Source organism: Salvia splendens, chromosome 11, assembly GCF_004379255.2.
Source record: "Salvia splendens isolate huo1 chromosome 11, SspV2, whole genome shotgun sequence".
NCBI classification, from domain to species: Eukaryota; Viridiplantae; Streptophyta; class Magnoliopsida; order Lamiales; family Lamiaceae; genus Salvia; species Salvia splendens.
Window position 1 is genome coordinate 1121125 of NC_056042.1, and position 20752 is coordinate 1141876.

A 20752-nucleotide genomic window follows, 5' to 3' on the forward strand; every position below is an offset into this window, starting at 1 on the left:
GCATTAATATTATTTTATTGTTACTTTATATTGTATAGGAATTTATTGGTATTATTAATTATTAATTCGTACCATCAGTGGTATATATGTCTGTGTACATAAATAAGAACGCATCAAACTCTATTGCATTATTTGCCACAATAAAGCACCATTAAAAAGTTTCATAGGAGTATTTCCTAAATAAAAATTTTTATTTAAGCATTACTATTATTTTATTGTTATTTTTATTTGTATTATTAATTCGTGCCATCAGTGGTATATATTATTATTATTGTTATCACAATTAATAATTAATTAAAATAGCTTAATTTAGTTTTGACTTAATTAATTTTACTTAATCAATATAACACGATAAGCAATCAATCAACAAATATACTCCCTTCGTTCCATTTAAATTGGATAATTTCTAATTTAGCACGAGATTTAGTAATCCTGTTTTGTAAGTAAAAATGGAGAAATAAAATAAAAGAAAAGTAAAAAAATGGATAGAGTGATTTTTTTATATACAGAGAGTATGTCATTTAGAATGGCACATTTCAAAAAAAAAGATGCGTCAGAGTATTAACAAAATTTAACTAATCAAGTTTCAAATCCTAATAGTATTTTTTTAAAGCATTACCAAACACAAGAATTATTTGTTTTTCGAAATATTCAGAACTACATATTATGATGCTAATCAAAAGTATGTAGTGAAATGAGTTCGTAACAAGCAAATATAACGAGTTCGTGCAAAGATCAGTAGTGTTGAAAAATAACACAAGAACTACCCAGAACAGAGACAAATCACGTTCTTCGTTGGAGACGGAGAAATTTACAACGACGGGAGCATATAATCTGTTCAGAATGGAGGAAACATAATGTAAGCACCAAATCACACCCCATCGCCATTTTGCTCATCCATGCCTCTCTTCCTAGATGCACGGTTCTGCACCGTTGAATGTTTAAACCAGTTGATACGTGACAGACCCCGTGTATGATATGACAGCCTAGTCAGCATCAACTCTCTTCCTTATAGTCTGGGTTCTGTTTCAAGATGACAAATCCCTCGAGAATGGGAGAGAGGGGAATATACCTGCAAAGGCATCCGACATTAGTGTGCAGTTCTTGTTGAGCAAGAACTAGAAGAGAAATTATAGATGAGAGCTTACTTCTCAGTTGCAAGCTCTGCTCTGTCACCAGCGGCCAGAAGAACAGGAGTTGAGTGGGTCTGGAAACCTGTTATGGTCTTGGGACGACCTGCTTGGCCAACGACATCAACAGCTTGGCCAACACGGACGGGTACAGAAAGTGGTTTCAAGTTCTCATCCACAGTCAGCAGCATTCTTGGCTGTAGGTTGCACAGACGCGTTGTTTAGAAGAGAGGGTTTTACTAATGCGGTGAAGGGAAACACGAGAGAACAGAATCCAAGAGTACAAATACTTCAAAACCAACATTTTTCGATTACCTGCATGGCCAAGACGAGGAAGTATAGAACGTAATGATATTTCCCCAAGATGAGAGCCTTCATATCAAGACATGCATGCAGCATAACCACAAGGCCAGCGAGTGCAGTCCTGAAAGGTGTAAAAGGGAGCCAAAATTAGCATCCTCCGTCATGGTACTTGAATCAAAATTAAAATTAGCCACGGGTGGAGTTTTCGATGAGTAACGTACGGTGACATCAGGAAACGTTCTGAATGATAAGGAGACAGAGTCAACAACCCTTTGCCAAGATGAACAAGACCTTGAGCAATGCGTACCTGCATTTTAGAATCTATAATAAATATACTTGCAGTTGGATATGTACAAAAAAGGGACATGGTTCAAAGAGACCGTACACAAAAAAGAAGGCTAGCATCTTTATAATAATAGCTTGACAGATTGCGAAGCATTCCAGCGATTCTGGCGTTGTTAGTTCCAGCACCAATCAAACCCAGAGAAATCATGGCAGACTGTAACACCCAGTGGGTATGCATATTAAGAAACAAAGACACAGCACAGAATTTTTACCAGAGTAAGAATTATCAAGGAATTAATATTACCATCGCAACTTCTGAGTCTGTATCATGACTGAGCCTGCTTAATGTGTCCATGACATTGACCTGTCGAAAACAACAAGTAGATAACAATCCAAGCACTAAAGGAAGTCTAGGAAGATTCTGTAACTATTGACGATGCTATCATATACAAGTAGTCAAGCAAAACTACCACACAGGTTAGTTTTCTATGGTTGAAAGATGCCGGGCCACAAATCAGTTCTAATAAGAACATAAAAATCAATTCTCAACTTTTCAAACCTGGTGACACCTAGAGCAGATTACCTTAGGATTGGATATACAAAGGAGACCAAGAGCCAACGGGACAGCCCTTCTAATATTCTGCTCTCCATATTGCAAAAGATGCTCCAATGAACGAATGGCCATCTCAAGCCCGAGTTCCTCAGCCATTGCTACCATAGCTATTCCGAGAACAGCTGGTCCCTGGTAGGATTCGCCCTTCTCAAGATGTTGTGCACACTGACCAAGGAAGTGTTGCACCTGTGATAGAAAGGCAATTAGTTAACATAACAGACATCGGAGAAAAGTCTACCCTCACTACAACTTCAATAACTTGCAACCTTTAGAACATTTCCAGTTCCTGCATATGCGCAAGATAGCAGGGTCATGTCGCAATGTTTCCGAATTTTTTCATTAAATGTCTTTGAAACCTCAGCTGTAGCCTCAACGCTTTCCTGTCAGAAGTAGAGATTAGATGTTAGCTACCTACAAAGAGAGCATTGAAGAAGACAGAATGCAATGCTTTCTGGTTTTAGACAGACAGCCCATAATGCTGATTGAGCTTTACTAATTTGAAGCCTAAATGATTACCTGCTTCCCTAAGAAAAGCAGACCAAGGCCCAAAGGCAAGAAACGAGCTAAGGGATCCCCTAATTCTGCCTCACTTCGTTCCATCAAAGCAAGTACAATGTTCTGGGCAACATCTTCATTACATGAACCCACATATACTAGGCCCAATGCAATAGCAGCAAATGCAATCACATCAACAGATGATCTTCCATCTAGGAGGAGGGGCATTAATATGCTACGTACCTGATAACGTTACAAAATATATAAAACCCCAGATAATCAATGCTAAAAACTCTAGTTGACCAATTTGACAGAAAGGTGACTGAGGAAAACTCACTTGCTCATTTTGAGAACCTGCATGTGCAAGACCTAGACCCATTATTGCACCTATTTTAATCGAAGCATCTTCTTTTTCCACATACTCCGCCAATAGAGCCAATGCCTGAGAAAGCAATCAACACTTCGTTCAGGAACAAATCAAAGTACACACTGTAGTTGCATAGTAGTTTTAAATTAACACTTGATATTTATGTATTTCCTCAATTGTATTTGGAGAAGATTTTATATTGGGAAAATTGTTTGAATCTTACAGGATCACAATCACTCTGTACGTTACAGTTTACAATCCCAACTCCGAGTAATGCGCCAGATACGACATGAGTGTCACTAGCGTGGAAATACTTGTCCAGTTGTGCAAGTCCAGAATCAATATCCCAAAGCATAATCATGCCCTAGAGTAGCAAACAGAATGATTAGCCACCACTTGAATAAAATGCAAGTGCAACACAGAGTAGAGACGCACCAGACTTGCTGCAGCACTGGCCTTTCCATGTTCCTTATTTTTGAAGAGCCAGCTTGAGGAGGAACCACCGCTAGATGCTTCAGCTGGAACTGTCATCAACTTGTCCTTCACAGACAGAAAGGAAAGCCACACTCAGCATAAAGAAACATGTAAAATTGTTCCTTGCAAATTAACACATGCGATCTTATACAAACCTGGCCAAAACCAGCATTTACAAATGCATTAACAAAGGTTGCTGCCAAATTCTGTCTGGCAGAATCAACAGTTCCCCCACCACTACCACGGCCTTCAATTAGATGTGCCTGCCAAGCCAACATAGCTACATTAGAAACAAACAAAATATTTTTGAGCATTTTACCCACCCTGAAGGAACTATATGGAAAACAACAAAACAACACCAGCATGCTCAAATTAAAATTAGATGTTTATCAACAGGATCAAGAATAAATGCATGATGCAAGAAGCAACAATCAGAGCAATCCGCACACTGATGCTCAAGAGAGTCTACCTTGTATATGTCCTCAGGAGATTTCGGCTCCATGACTTCAATATCACGAGCAAGTGTTAGATAGCCTTCATTCAACTTCGTATTGTTGATGAGATTTTGCAAAGCTTCCCTTTCTTCATCGTCTGCAATAATGCTCTCGGTAAGTTCAAATGAAACGCCCTGCACATGACAATACCATTAGCGCATTGTAACCTATTGGGATGGAAATGTAGGTGAGACTACATACAAAACAGTACAGGATGCTCAAGATAACTTACATGGCGTGCCAGGATGAAGCAAAACTGCTGCCTTTTGAGAGGATCTTCACAACGCTGAAAAAGTTCGCTCACGTACTGCAAAGGCACAACCAGTCAACATAACTAAAGCAGAAATCAAATAAAGTTTGGTCCACAAAGTGTCAAGTAAATCATATTGTGATCTTCATTTCATAACCTAGATAAAGTTACAAAACTTGATCCCAATAATTTTAAAATTTCTACCACACAATTAAGTGTCTCATAAATACTAAAGTATGAACCTGGAAGTTATCAAGATACAATGCAATCTGTAGTGCTCTTGGATACTCCTCAAATTTCATATAGATAGAATGAGCAATATCCAAAACTAACATGTCATCCGGTCCAGGAAGGTATCTGCAAAAATTTACATATGCAGCATTACAATGAGCTAACATCACCATAGATGAGTAATTTCTATCAAAAGAAAGAGACAGAGCTAAGCATGATCCATGGACATCCCTAACAGTTATCTGTTGTAGTGACTTAGAAGGTCACCGAATGCAGAATCAAATTGAATATTTTTCAAATAAATAGCAGCAGAGTGGATACATAAATTAAATTCATTATCAGAATTCAGTTACCAAACTTTGAAATGTGATGCCCCCATATATCATACTAATATAAGCTGTAGGCAGTAATTATGGATTAGTGTGACTTATGAATTAACTCCACCATCATAGACATATACCCCTGCAACCAATATAGGAAATACTTGCCATATAGAAAATACTTGATATATAGAACCCACTTACTTTGCTGAACTAGTAAGATACAGGCATGTCCTCTTAAAGTTTGTACTATCAACATGTTCCACAAGCAGATCAAGGTCCTCCACCTGATAGTAAATAGGCCAAACTTCTATTCATATTCAAGGTTGTTCCAAAGTAACATCAATGATCCAATTATAATAGTAGATGGTTACAATACCTCCATAAGAAGATCGACTGCCTCAGGCTCAGCATTATGCTGCGAATACATTAAATTTCCAAGTTTAGATTCATATCACATAAGTGAGAAGCATATATGAAGGCATAGAGTAAATTGTGTAATAAACGTTCATCTCCATGATGTCGTCTAGTAGATTGTTGAATTGCCAGTCCTAACCAAAGTTCTAAGATAACATGCTACATGGCAGAGTATTTTCACAAAGAGTGAACCTAAATGGTTAAATAAATAAATTATGGAATATACCTTCATATGGAAGGCAACAATTTGCACCACCAGGTCCATTAGATCATCTATTGGAGCTTCTTCACTCTGCAATGCAACATACGTGGAAATTTAGAAGGTATAGAAAATGCATGGCATTCAAAATTGATAAATTCATCAGAATGTATATTTGTGTATATACCAAAATGTCTCCACTCAAATTCAACTAGTACTATATATTGAAAGCAATAGTATAGCTTTAGATCTAATTACTACACCCTCTGTCCCCAAAGAATATGCACTTTGTGTACGGCACGAGTTTTAATGCAAAATTGGTAAAGTATGAGAGATGTAGAGAGAAAAAGTAATTAAAGTATTTTTAGTGGGGAATGGGTCCTACCACATTAGAGAAAAAAAAGTTTTCAAAATTGGAAAGTGCATATTCTTGTGGGACGGACTAAAAAGGAAAGAGTGCATATTCTTGTGGGACGGAGGGAGTATTAAGTATTAACTTTTCTATATATTAACCTACTAGCTATTGATATATTGTTCTTATCTGGACCAACTTATTAATAGTATGTCGTTACATTTCACAATACTAACAACTACTATAATGCATCTACATACACTGACCTTATCTAATGTAGATCATATATGGTATTTTATGTATTAAAGAAAATTGGTAAATAATATTGAAGGGATTTGTGATTATAGTATTCAGTATTGAGATGCAAATGAAGAAACCCAAACTTTTTGCAGGCAATAAGCATTTTCTTCAAATCATGTAGAAGTTCTAACCTGCCGTTTTGAATACTCTTGAGAAATTTCCCCAGCTAAGTTCCTGCAACACATTCATTACTTCAGATTAAACTCATACACAATTTTCAGGATCATATTCAAGTATTAACTATTCAAAAACAATAAAAATCTCTAGCCAAATTGAGTTTACAGATAATACACATACACGCACATATAATCATCAACTGTAAATCGCAAATATTGCTCTACCATACTCCATACTCAAAAAAAATCATGACTGGCAGAACAAATGAGCATTATGAAGGAGGATAAAATAATTATGCACAGTGTACAAGCTGATTGGCTGATATCATGCAGGAGAATCATCACTTGCTCACATATTTAGAACAAGCGGTCCAAATCCTCACCTGACATACTCATGTCCCCAAGAACCAATATCACCATCAGAACCAAGTAATCTGTACTTCAAGCTCTCCTGAAATTACACATCATAACAGCAGATAGAATGAATTAGTCTTTTAGTGAATCCTTTTAGAGGTTCCAGAAGCTTGCCAGAGAGACAATAAATGCCATCAAAGACAAGAACTAACACTCTGATAAAAGAACCATAGACTATATGATATTGCAGCAAATAAGAAATGCAACATACTCTTTCTCCTTCAGGGGACATTGTCAAGGCCAAAACAGAGAGTATATCCGCAAGCAGTTTCTGAAGAGAGAAACGAATTCAGAAGAGAAATGGAGCGAAGGTGGGCATGAATGATAAATAAGAAAACAATTTAGCAAAACCAATAGTTTATCACCTTCAAATCTGAATCTGACATTTTCTCATAGTGTGCCTGTAGGGTTGCATAATGAGGACGTAAGAACTTCAGTGGCTTGGGCACTGAAGTCATAGAACTGGTTGCCGTGCGAATTTCTTCCCTGTATACGAAAAATTAACTATAATCAATCTACAAACAGCAGGTTCTCCATTGAAGCAAAACTCAGTTCGTGTAGATGTTACAAAAAATGGAAAAACAAGTGAGAACTTGGGGCTGAAACAAAAGCCATTTCTGCATACTTTAAGGATTGCATGGTCAATACAAGATCGCAAGTTGAAAATCTCAAGCCCATTTACTAAAGCTACCGAATAAAGGATTATTATACTAAAAATCAAACAGCACAATGATTGATTGAGAAGCAAGTAACAGCATAAGCTTATGTGTGCAGTTAAATTCATCCACACATATTTGGCATGGTTGACTTTGTGGCTGTTTAAACATCATGGTTTTTTAGAATAAATGTAGAGGTTAATGGTAATCTAACTCAATTGAGAATATTCCAATTCAATTAGGCACTGCACTACAAAATTCTTTCTTCCCTTGCTTAAAATAGTAAAATATCTGCTCATCATAGACTCAACTGCATTACCAGCTAATTTCATTTCTGAATATATACACTAAAACCACTCACCGCATGCTCTCAAGCGCAACTTTCTGCAATCCAGGATCTGCGTCTTGTGCTCTCTCCACATACAGCTCCAATTGCTGCTTCAATGCCAAGTCCTCCTCCGACTACATCACAAAATAAAAGTATGACACGAATTCATGACTTAAGCCTCAAATATCGATCAAAAACCACCTAATTCCACCTCCAACACTATAAACTGGCATCATAATCAAAGATTTTTGAAGTGACACAATCATTTCTACAAACTTACGAGATCTTCATCCTTCTTCTCATCCTTTTTCTTGAGGTCCTTCGCCGGCGCCTTGACCGGAGGCTGGTCTTTGGTGGCTCCGCCGCTGTTGGGTTCCGCAGGCGCCATTGGCAATGCTAGATGCTAAAAAACCCTAGAAACTGAGGAGCGATCGAACAAAATGCTTGAATCAAAACGAAGATGGTAGAAATCGAACACACAGATTCCTACTAATTGATAGAGAAACACAATTTGTGGATCGATGCAACAATCCTGAGGTGAGCCTAGGTTAAGGAAATTGAGCTGAACGAAGCTGGGAATAATATAAAGGTTGAACTAAGGTTTCCTTCTCGACAAGCAAGGTGTTTAGTTTAGTGTAAAATGAAATACGAAATTGGGCCTCCTTATGAGGGCCCACATTTCAGTTTTTGCATTGGACCATTTTCGAATGGATATCAGCTTAGCCCGAAACCAAAGAGTCGGCCCAAATAGCTTTGATGAAAATGAAGGATTAGGTCAGCTCAACAAAAGCTTGATTAACCTGAACTGAATATAGATCAAACCCGAATAAGTTTATTCGGAAATGATTAGACTGACCCAATTGACATACCCGAATAAGTTTATTCGGAAATGAATAGACTGACCCAATTGACATCCGTACATTTGATAATAAATTTAGCATTCCATTGTCTGCCAAATATTGTTAGAGTCGTTAAAAGTGGTCCGCCCTGTCAACAAGCTTGTTGATTTTGGACTGGATTGCGCGCCTAAGCGATAAATACTGAGACATTAATTGTGGGGATTTAAGCATCTACCAGCCATTTTTTTTAGTTTTTAAAATCTTTAAATTATCAAGATATTATTTGTAATCATTTTACAATAATAGTGTCTCTCATCATGTCAAATAGTGAAAAAACATATATACATTTAAAATCTCAACTTAAATTGTATAAATCAGTCCCTAATCACACGTTGCCATATTAGTGAATTTCACTCCTACGTATACCCTCAAAATACATATATTTCACATTATTTTAAATTTGTTATTTTTTCAAATTCACATACATTCCCATGTCCAATAATACATCAAATCCAATTTTAACAAAATTGTTGAACAAAACTTATATATGTTGCACGAGCGTTAATTTGGTGATAGATTCCGCATTCAACTTGTATTTTCTTTTGAAAACAATACTCTTAAGTCTTAATAAAAGGATTTAATGTTTACAAAAATGTCTATCGTTTATCTTATTACTTACTACTATATTATTTGATCTCTAGCTAGGCTACATGCATATACAAGATAAATTAATTTTAACTCGAAAGTGTTCTAGCCGCATAATACTCTATATTTTTCATGATCATAAGATAATTAACATTACAAAAAGTTAAATTGCAAAGCATCACCTTACAATTAATTCACAACAAAGAGAGAGCACATTAGATGATCATCCAATTGTGCTATGGAAATGTCGTCGAATTGGATTTTTTGTTTTTCTTGGTCTTAAACCTCCCAAGAAATATACGATGGAGTCAGCCGCAAGCCGGGGGCACTTTCGCCACCCCTTGCCGCTGCAGCTCCACCACCACGCTGTCCATAGACGGCGGCTTAAGCCCCAGAGGCAGCGGAAGCCACGGCTTCGACAGCACGTCTCCGATCGCCGCGTCTACGCTCTCCTTTGACTGCAACCACCATGGATGTGTTATGTTGTATTAAAATCAAACTTCTTTTATTTAGTTTTGTTTCCTATGTTAAAAACAAATAGACTTTTCTATAGTCACGTGCTTCTAAAACGAATCTCTTATCTCCATAAATGGTCCATATGTAAAAGTAGTAATTCCAAATGAATTAAATAACAGTATTCGAGTATTAATTTAAGGGTATATTTTTGGAAAAATCATAGTAGAAGTTTTGTGAGATTTTGGTCAGTCCCGAAGCTTTAAAAATCAGCTAGGAAAACCTTTGGATTTCATGCGAAACAATATGGTTGCCTACGAGTAATATATTTTTAATGTTTTCCAGTCACACCAACCTAGTTTTCTGTATAAATAATACTCCTTCCGTCCCACATTAGGATTCACAATTGCGTATTTGCATTCATTTTGTAAAAATGATACTAATAAATAGTTAAAGTGGAAAAATAATAAAGTAAGAGAGATAATTTGTCCTAATTAATTTCATGATTTTTTTGGTCAGTTTGACTTAATTAAAGGTGGAGGAATTTATATAATTCAAGAGAAATATATGCTAGAAAAAAGAGGCTCACCGGATGAAGTTCGGAAGGAGGACCGACGCCAGCTTGCTCGATTTTGTACATGGTTGGAGGCGGTATGCATGCAACCGCCGGAGTTGGAAACTGGAATAATGATGCAAAAAACCGGCAAAATTGTTAATCTATATATTCGTTTTATAAAATACGAGACTGAAACATGATAAAACGAGGATTTCGCCATTACCGTCATCTGCATATGAGGCGGGAAGCAAGGCGTACCATGAGTAGGCACCTATATATATAGGTACATACACATAAATTAAAAGAATAAACAAGAAACGCATAATCAAGAGTGCATGTTACAAACACTTACATGGTGGGGTAGCCAAAACGAATGGTCACCTGGCGGCGGCGGCGGTGCTGGATGCCAACCGTGTGGTGGCGGTGGCGGTGGCGGAGGGGTTAGATGCTTTGGCCACATGGACATCACTGATTGGTCGACGGATGGGTGGCCCCACACATGTAGGGGTCTAAAATGAGGCATTGGAGTCACCGGCGGAAACCCCATTGTTGGTGCAATCCAAGGGCTTACATGCTCTCTCTTCACGCCCGCCGAGGCGGCGTACACCTGACGCCTCTGGTTCCAGCCCACCGCCTCGGCTTCGCGGGCCAACAAGTGCTTCCGGTGGGACCGGTATTTCTACATATATGAATTAATTTTAGCAACTTTATTGGCTATATTTATGGTATGTATGCATATATAGCTTTAATATATGAAGGCAATGAATAAAATGAATGCACTTTTTAACGTAAGTATTTATTATGATTGAAGAAAGATGAATTCTTTTTTGGCAAAATGTGACCTACTTTTTACCACCATTAAAGAGAGAAAAATGTAGTACTCAAATTTCAAAAAGACAAAAGTTTTTGCAGACATGTTCAGGATTTCCATTTGACTAACTGAAAAGAGAAATAATGTGAAAACCCCACTTCAAAATTCTCAAAATCCAAGATGAATTATAGTCACATGATTTTAAACAAAAGAAAAAATATCATATTTTTTCCACTTGTGCTTACTTCTACAAATTTCAAATTAAACGGTATCTTTTCTACCATTTGGGACTAATTTTCGCTAAAACTGGTGGTGACGTGTAAGTTGAAATTTTCTACTCATGAATCATGAGTCCATGATCGTGGATTGCTAGCTAGATAAGTTTATGCTTCATCTCATTAAATAAGCATCACATAATTATCTAAAAATTAGTTTCATGGGACAACTGAGAATTGTAATAAATTTGAGGTTTAATTCGTAGAATCTCGTTCAAATCGGGCTGCTGGGAAGACTCGGTGTGACGGCTTTTGGAGCGGCTTGTTCCTCCGCCATGAGAACTGGTGGTGGATTTATCCCTCTCCCTCCATACGAGACAGTCACTACCGCAGTAGTATCATGTCTTCCAGAAGAAAGAATCCTCGGTACCGGAATCACAGGAGAACTTCATCTCCTCCATACCGAAGAAATGTCGGGTTCGCCATGTACGGAGCATTGAGGACTCCGTTCTCGGACGATATTACCCGAACTTCCCTACCACAGAACTACCGAACTCCGTCGATAACCTATGACGGACTCGTGGATCCTCATGATTTCTTGGGACGCTATCAATATAACATGGCGAACCAGGGTCTCAACGAGGTCCACATGTGCAAGCTGTTTCCCGAGCTGCTTATCGGGAACGCAAGAAGGTGGTTCGATAGCCTCCCCCAAGGCAGCATTAGATCCTACCGAGATCTAATGGATGCTTTCCACAGGAGGTTCTTTCAGAAAGCGGAAGCCCGGATCACTTCGGCTCAGCTGCTTTCTATACGTCAAGGTCGCGACGAAAAGATCAGCGATTTTATGACGAGATTCCACAAGGAATGCCTACAAGTAGATAATCTCAATGATCTACTTGTCATTTCGGCATTCCAAAATGGAATCCTGCCCGGAGTTCTCTACAGAAAGCTCGTGGAGTGCGGTCCGCAAACAGCTCAAGAGATGTGGGACATTGCGGACAAGTTTTCTCGTGCCGATGAGGCAGACCGTCGAAAACGGTCTTTAGACAGCTCATCTAGAGAAGACAAAAAGAAGCCCGGTCATAGCGATCAGAGGCATCCTCGCCGAACACCTTCTCCACTAAAGGAGAGATAGCGGTCATCCGAGGTGATCGAAAAAGAGCAAGTGTGTTCGCAGATTGCGCTTAAAAGTGCCGAGCAATCAGTTCGGCACCATCAAGCATAGCAATCACAGCAGCCGGAATCAGAGGCCGGCGAAATGACCGAAGTCACACCGGAGCCGAACTCGATGGTGTACGGCACTAAAGCCGTGATTCGGTTGAGATCGGCATATCCAGTCCCCGAACTCAATTTCTCCTTAGAAATGAATGGTGACGGACTGAGAGCCGAACTAGATCTTGCCGAAGAAAGAAGAGAATTGGCCTGCCTAGAAGCAGCCAAGTACAAGGAGCAAGTAGCCCGGTATTACAACCAAAGGGTGAAGAAGCTGCAATTTCAAGTGGGAGATCTCGTCTTGAGAAACAACGAAGTAAGCCGAGCAGAAAAGCTGGGCGAACTCGAACCCACATAGGAAGGTCCATATCGGGTGTCAGAAGTCCTCGGCAAAGGGTCTTACAAATTGACTCACGCGTCAGGAGCACAAGTACCCCGAACATGGTACGTTTCCAACCTCAAAAAGTTCCATTTGTAAGAGACAGTCCGGTCAGTCAGTCTTATGTGTTTTCTTTGTTTTTTACTTGTTTTTGTCTATATGCGTTTTGTCTGTCTATGTGCGTGTCGTCTCTTACAAATGTTACTGAGGTATCTTGTTCTTCGAAGGCTGATCCCCTTCTTAGAACATATACAAGCCAACGATTGTGCGTCAAAGCTTCTAAAGAGGATACAAGACCACAATTCAGCTTAAACAAGCAGTTCGTCCGAAACGAGCTGCAACAAGCCGAAGATTGTGTGTCAAAGCTTCTAAAGAGGATACAAGACCACAATTCAGCTTAAACAAGCAGTTCGTCCGAAACGAGCTGCAACAAGCCAACGATTGTGCGTCAAAGCTTCTAAAGAGGATACAAGGCCACAATTCAGCTTAAACAAGCAGTTCGTCCGAAACGAGCTGCAACAAGCCGAAGATTGTGTGTCAAAGCTTCTAAAGAGGATACAAGACCACAATTCTGCTTAAAAATCAAGCACTTCGTCTGAAACGAACTGCAACAAAAGTCCGATTCTCGCGATAAAACTTGCCTGAATTAGGACAAGGGAAAGTCCAATCCATGCGATAAAACTCGCCGAATTAGGACGACCAAGTTCGGTCAAAGCAGTTTACCTCATAAGACCGAGGACGACCATGTCTAGTCAAAGAGGTTTACTGCATAAGACCACTTCGGTTAACTGGGAAAGTCCGATCCACGCGATAAAACTCGCCGAATTAGGACAAGGGAAAGTTCGATCCCGGCGACGAAAATCGCCAAACTAACCTTGTTTTCTTGCTTTTTGGCAGTGTTCATGCTGAATAAGGCTATCCGAAAGTCCTCCGAGCTTGAGGAGCCGGAGAAAGAGAAGGCTACCAGCTCGGCGCCTGATGCCGAGAAGAATCCGAAGAGGCAAAAGACCTCTTCGGGTCCAAAGAAGCCGGAGTCGACTTCGGCAAGTAGGAAGGGGAGGACCCAGAAGCCCCCGAGAGCGCCAGAGAAAGACATGGTCTTGGCGCCTCCTTCGGAGCATATCTGTGAGCCATTTTTATGGCCCACGGACTTCGCCGAGGTGAATTGTCTTCTTGATTCTTTGGCTTGGCTTCTGTCCTGTATTTTTGGTGCCCTCTGTTGACTTTTTTCCTCATCCATTTTCAGAGGAACGATATGCTCTCCAAGCTCGTCGCCGTCGAACTCTCCAAAGCGTCCAACGACTATGCTGAGATGCAGAGGAAATTGGCGGCTGCTTGTCACCGGGCCGAGCAGGCCGAGGCAAACTTTGAGAAAGCCAGAGCTGCTAGGATTTCGCCGAGGTAAACTGCTTTGACCGAACTTGGTCGTCCTAATTCGGCGAGTTTTATCGCATGGATTGGACTTTCCCTTGTCCTAATTCAGGCAAGTTTTATCGCGAGAATCGGACTTTTGTTGCAGTTCGTTTCAGACGAAGTGCTTGATTTTTAAGCAGAATTGTGGTCTTGTATCCTCTTTAGAAGCTTTGACACACAATCTTCGGCTTGTTGCAGCTCGTTTCGGACGAACTGCTTGTTTAAGCTGAATTGTGGCCTTGTATCCTCTTTAGAAGCTTTGACGCACAATCGTTGGCTTGTTGCAGCTCGTTTCGGACGAACTGCTTGTTTAAGCTGAATTGTGGTCTTGTATCCTCTTTAGAAGCTTTGACACACAATCTTCGGCTTGTTGCAGCTCGTTTCGGACGAACTGCTTGTTTAAGCTGAATTGTGGTCTTGTATCCTCTTTAGAAGCTTTGACGCACAATCGTTGGCTTGTTGCAGCTCGTTTCGGACGAACTGCTTGTTTAAGCTGAATTGTGGTCTTGTATCCTCTTTAGAAGCTTTGACGCACAATCGTTGGCTTGTATATGTTCTAAGAAGGGGATCAGCCTTCGAAGAACAAGATACCTCAGTAACATTTGTAAGAGACGACACGCACCGAAACAGACAAAACACACAGACAAAACGCACAGAGACAAAAACAAGTAAAAAACAAAGAAAACACATAAGACTGACTGACCGGACTGTCTCTTACAAATGGAACTTTTTGAGGTTGGAAACGTACCATGTTCGGGGTACTTGTGCTCCTGACGCGTGAGTCAATTTGTAAGACCCTTTGCCGAGGACTTCTGACACCCGATATGGACCTTCCTATGTGGGTTCGAGTTCGCCCAGCTTTTCTGCTCGGCTTACTTCGTTGTTTCTCAAGACGAGATCTCCCACTTGAAATTGCAGCTTCTTCACCCTTTGGTTGTAATACCGGGCTACTTGCTCCTTGTACTTGGCTGCTTCTAGGCAGGCCAATTCTCTTCTTTCTTCGGCAAGATCTAGTTCGGCTCTCAGTCCGTCACCATTCATTTCTGAGGAGAAATTGAGTTCGGGGACTGGATATGCCGATCTCAACCGAATCACGGCTTTAGTGCCGTACACCATCGAGTTCGGCTCCGGTGTGACTTCGGTCATTTCGCCGGCCTCTGATTCCGGCTGCTGTGATTGCTATGCTTGATGGTGCCGAACTGATTGCTCGGCACTTTTAAGCGCAATCTGCGAACACACTTGCTCTTTTTCGATCACCTCGGATGACCGCTATCTCTCCTTTAGTGGAGAAGGTGTTCGGCGAGGATGCCTCTGATCGCTATGACCGGGCTTCTTTTTGTCTTCTCTAGATGAGCTGTCTAAAGACCGTTTTCGACGGTCTGCCTCATCGGCACGAGAAAACTTGTCCGCAATGTCCCACATCTCTTGAGCTGTTTGCGGACCGCACTCCACGAGCTTTCTGTAGAGAACTCCGGGCAGGATTCCATTTTGGAATGCCGAAATGACAAGTAGATCATTGAGATTATCTACTTGTAGGCATTCCTTGTGGAATCTCGTCATAAAATCGCTGATCTTTTCGTCGCGACCTTGACGTATAGAAAGCAGCTGAGCCGAAGTGATCCGGGCTTCCGCTTTCTGAAAGAACCTCCTGTGGAAAGCATCCATTAGATCTCGGTAGGATCTAATGCTGCCTTGGGGGAGGCTATCGAACCACCTTCTTGCGTTCCCGATAAGCAGCTCGGGAAACAGCTTGCACATGTGGACCTCGTTGAGACCCTGGTTCGCCATGTTATATTGATAGCGTCCCAAGAAATCATGAGGATCCACGAGTCCGTCATAGGTTATCGACGGAGTTCGGTAGTTCTGTGGTAGGGAAGTTCGGGTAATATCGTCCGAGAACGGAGTCCTCAATGCTCCGTACATGGCGAACCCGACATTTCTTCGGTATGGAGGAGATGAAGTTCTCCTGTGATTCCGGTACCGAGGATTCTTTCTTCTGGAAGACATGATACTACTGCGGTAGTGACTGTCTCGTATGGAGGGAGAGGGAGAATCCGCCGTTTTCGCCTCCGGCTGCTTTTGGCTTCTCTGCAGGAAGGTTAAGAATTCCTCCTGCTTTTCAGCCAAAAACAGCCTGACAGCCTCGTTCAAATCGGGCTGCTGGGAAGACTCGGTGTGACGGCTTTTGGAGCGGCTTGTTCCTCCGCCATGAGAACTGGTGGTGGATTTATCCCTAGGCTGTTTTCCAGACCTATGGGATGGATTGGCTTCCTCCTGGTTCTCACGGGCAGGAATACGGGTACTCTGCGATCTGGTATGCATTTTTTGGGTTGAAAAAATGGTCAAAAATTCGCTTTATCACAAATTTGGTTCTCTGTTTCCCACAGACGGCGCCAGTGATGAATCGGCGAATTTTTGATGATGATGAATGCTCGTAAAAATAAATTACGACATAGAGAATTTTACGTGGTTCGATTTACTGAGGTAAATCTACGTCCACGGGGAGAAATGGGGGCAGGTTTGTATTGCTTGATCTGCCAATTACAGCTTACAACACCGACTTGCTATATGATTATTTCTCTAGAGAGATTCTAACCCTTTTCTATCAGATCTAAGTTCTATTTATACATTGAACTAAGATCGTGGCTTACATCATCACTCTAGGTCGTGGAGGTCGTGTAGGTCATGGCCTAAGATCGTGGCCTGAGTTGACGCCACGTGGTAGTGGATGTATTGGAAGTTGTGGAAATCCTGCATGGGTCCACTAACTCCTTGTTCGGTCGAATACTGAGACCGAACTGCTTTGGTTGCCGATCTGAGAGTAGAGCTTGATGCCGACCTGAGAGCAGAGCTTGATTGGTTGGCTTTTACCGAGCTGTAGGCAGAGGCCGAACTCTTTGGTAATGCCGAACTCCTCCGAACTCTTTGGTAATGCCGAACTCATACTCTTCCTTGGGCTTTGGGCTGATGGGCCGTCACTGCTGTTGGGCTTGTTTAGTTCGTACCCCATCATTGATAAATTATGGATTGAAATTTGAACATAAATTAACGAAATTTATGATTTAAATCACAATTTTCACCGTAATTAATTAAGCATATAAACAAAATTAATGTACATACTTGAAGATGGCTAGCAATGTTGTGTCGAGTGAGGCAATCGATTCCCATGAGCTCGAGAATTCTAGAAGGAACCGCTTTATCCACGCCGAGCTGCTCCACCGCCTGCACAAACCGCCGGTGAAGCTCCGGCGTCCAATCCACCTACACACAGTCCAAATCTTCACTTCATTTTTAAAACTACACGCAGATCCTCGTGACCTCTATATATACGTATGCTTTCTCATGAAGCGCGGGAGATTCATAAAGATGAGAGAGAAAATTTGGGGGGAAAACGAAAATCTGTTCATCAATTCGTAACGAAGACGTAATCATGATTAATTAATTAATTAATTAATTACCTTAACTTTCCTCTTCGTGGAAGAGTTTTTGGAGCTGTGAGAGATTGATTTTCTCCCTCTGCCAGTCTCCTTCGGCGACGGATTCGTCTCGTCTTTTACGAAAACAGCCTCCTCCGGATCCGCCGATTCCGCCGGAGTAATCTCGCGCGGTTGATTTGCCGAGCTGTTCTCGTCGTCCGATTTGTCTAGCGGCGTGGTTCTCAGCTCCGATTCGTCGCTCGCGGTGGCGGAGAAATCGGCGAGGAGCTCGGGATCCATCTCGAGATCGGGCAAAACGTCGCCGTCGCCGATTCCGAGGAAGAGATCGTCGAAATCAATGCTGTCGAGCAGATTGACGGCGGAGAAATCGGGAAAGTCGGCGTCGTCGATCGAGAAGCCTTCCATTTCGCCTTCGGTTTCATTCTTAGTGTTTCTCAGCGGCGACACAGCAAGCATTAATCCGAGCTATCGACGAGTAATCACGATCAGTTCGAGCCTTGATTAATCTCTCTCTCTCTTTAGATGCGAAGTATGGATTGCTTGCGATATGAACTTCGCATCAGCTGAAATATGTGTTTTGCAGCAATTAATTTATGTTTGTTGCCACAATTTTGCGCGAGTTTTTTTTAATGCTATATTGTTTTCTTTGTATTATGCAGTACTTATGAATGCAATATATTTCGAATATGTACGTTTTATGTATATCTGTGTGTATGTGTGACAGTGTGAGGGCTAGTGCGTGCGTGTGTGTGAGAGAGAGAGAGAGGAATCGGATTGGGAAGCCTACCCTACTAGCGCATGTGCTAAACACGGTCACATTTAATAAAAATAAAAAACTATATACACTATCTATTTAATTAATAGTTATATTAATGTATAATGAATCATGAGAGCATCCGCAATGTGGCGGACAATGGCGCGCCCGAGGCAAGCCCACTGTGAGAGACGCGGACGATGCAACGCTTTTTTTTTAATTCCAAAAAATTTATTTATATAAATACCCCCTACCCCACCTTCATTTGTAACCTTTCCATTCACTTTTCCACACTCAAATTACACTATAAAATGAATTCCGGTGAATACCCAAGTCCGAATAGTCAACTTTTTTTCATTTCTAACTCGTGTAAAACTTTTTTTAATCAATGTAGGATTTGCAGTTTTTAATTAATCGTGGTATTTTTTAATTATTTTGCATTGACATATTTGAAAACATTTAAATTAATTAACAAAACAATAGTAAAACCTATAGGGCGGCCTTTATGGCGGCTTATAGGGCGCTCCACTGCAAGTGGAAGGGTAGGAGGATAAAATGTCTACGTGGTGGTGCATAGGGCGTGCTTTAGGGCGTCCCATTGCTAATGCTCTTAGTCCAATATTTGAAAAAATTGTCAGTTTAATGACAATATTTGATTAAATTTTAGCGAATTTCATAATTTTCATGCAAAATGAACTACCCTTTCATCCTCGATTGTGTGCCACAATTCACTATTTTGGTCTATTCTACTTTGTTTTTACTATTTATGATAATAAATTATATATTCCACTAATTTATTTTAGTCACATTTTATTATAGTATAATATTCAATATATAAAAGTAGAATCAACATTTCACTCTCCTTTGCATTCCCATTTCTTAAAATTCGTGCTAGCTCAAAGTGGGACACATATTTGTAAAAGTGGGACACATATAATTTATAATTGTCATATGAGACTGATTTTTCGACGATTATCTGGACACTTATGATTCTAATGTGAAATTCTTCTTGCATTTAATATGTATTTTAAAAATACATGGCAATGATGTAAAGAATAAAGGGAAAACACATTGAGTTTTTCCAATATAAAATACTCAATTCATCCCACTTTAGAAATTCTGATTTTTCAATTTAATCCATTCTATATTACGAGTGTAGTCACAATTTTTTATAAATATAACCGGTCTTATAATCAACTAACCAAATTCCACTCATATTTTATTGTATATAGAAATAAGACTCATGGTCTACTATCTTTTTTTTATCAGCTTTTCTTTTCATTTCTTAAAATCTTATTGAACTTAATTAGGACTCCAAAAATAGGACGGATTAAGTAAGTACTCCAGTATATCGAATTTTGAAGTCGGGTGAGCTCCACGTCCATATATGTATACGAAATTCTTTTTTTAAAGGGATTTTATTTGTATACTATATCATAGTGGAGTATAATATTGAAATGCACCCATGCTATATTTATTAGTACATATGTATTATTTGTAGCATAGTGTGTTTATAATGTAGTATACTTTTAGGGCGTGTTTGATAACTTAGTAATACCAAGATTGAAAATTATATAGGGATATTTCTAATTGTTTGATATCATAGTTAAGCTTAACTCAAAGCCCAATATAAGACAAGGGCCCTCTCCAATCTTACCAAAATTATAACTTTAACCATGTTTATGTAACCCACCAATTTGTCAAGTTAAGCCATGTTATTTAATATACTATACAAATTTAGATAATTTCTTTTCTATCAAACAACAACGAAAAAAAATCATATCCTTGCATATCTTGACATGGAGCCCGTATTTCTTATCTTGTTTCACATATCTTCTCATATCCCATCTTTTTTATCAAACGAGTCCTTATTATATACTGTACTACTCTTAATTTTCGAGGTTTAATTTGCCATATGCACTCATTATTTCTTTACATGAAATATTGTCAACAAATTAATTACAAACCTCCATTAAAAAAGTCAATTTTTTTAATTGTTCAGCAGCGGTCGAGATTTTGATTGTTCATTATCCAATAATTGACTAAAAATATTCAAATAAAGCCGTACGGATTACTAATGTCAATCAAATGTTTGAAAAGTAAAAAAAGATTATGACTTCATGACTTAAACCTGATTTTAATCTTGGAAAATGTGGTTGAAAATCATTGAAATGCAAAAGGCAATTTCATAATCTTATCCTGTCTATACCAAACGGCACGTTGTTACTTGGCTTATGGTCATAATTAAGATTCCTCAAATAAATTCTTGTTTAGTTTAAATTTTGGATTTA

At 39.8% G+C, this 20752-nt stretch overlaps 2 protein-coding genes across 2 annotated transcripts; both read right to left on the reverse strand.

Moving 5' to 3' along the window:
- Nucleotides 1-576: 576 nt before the first annotated feature.
- Nucleotides 577-8348, reverse strand: LOC121755840 (26S proteasome non-ATPase regulatory subunit 2 homolog A-like). The gene is made up of 25 exons (XM_042151251.1): nucleotides 8025-8348; nucleotides 7778-7878; nucleotides 7126-7246; nucleotides 6972-7031; nucleotides 6730-6797; nucleotides 6362-6404; nucleotides 5606-5671; nucleotides 5342-5380; nucleotides 5167-5249; nucleotides 4654-4768; nucleotides 4394-4468; nucleotides 4137-4295; nucleotides 3823-3930; nucleotides 3629-3733; nucleotides 3417-3557; nucleotides 3164-3268; nucleotides 2848-3069; nucleotides 2598-2711; nucleotides 2302-2517; nucleotides 2023-2082; nucleotides 1819-1932; nucleotides 1655-1740; nucleotides 1446-1554; nucleotides 1149-1327; nucleotides 577-1072 (listed from the first exon to the last, which is right to left on the reverse strand). Exons 1-25 carry the CDS (start codon nucleotides 8130-8132, stop codon nucleotides 997-999), a joined length of 2673 nt encoding a protein of 890 aa, XP_042007185.1. The 5' UTR covers nucleotides 8133-8348; the 3' UTR covers nucleotides 577-996.
- Nucleotides 8349-9354: 1006 nt separating this feature from the next.
- LOC121753869 (probable transcription factor GLK1) lies at nucleotides 9355-18457 on the reverse strand. The gene is made up of 6 exons (XM_042149137.1): nucleotides 17729-18457; nucleotides 17391-17531; nucleotides 10590-10916; nucleotides 10461-10508; nucleotides 10271-10360; nucleotides 9355-9686 (listed from the first exon to the last, which is right to left on the reverse strand). Exons 1-6 carry the CDS (start codon nucleotides 18161-18163, stop codon nucleotides 9537-9539), a joined length of 1191 nt encoding a protein of 396 aa, XP_042005071.1. The 5' UTR covers nucleotides 18164-18457; the 3' UTR covers nucleotides 9355-9536.
- Between the last annotated feature and the right edge of the window lie 2295 nt (nucleotides 18458-20752).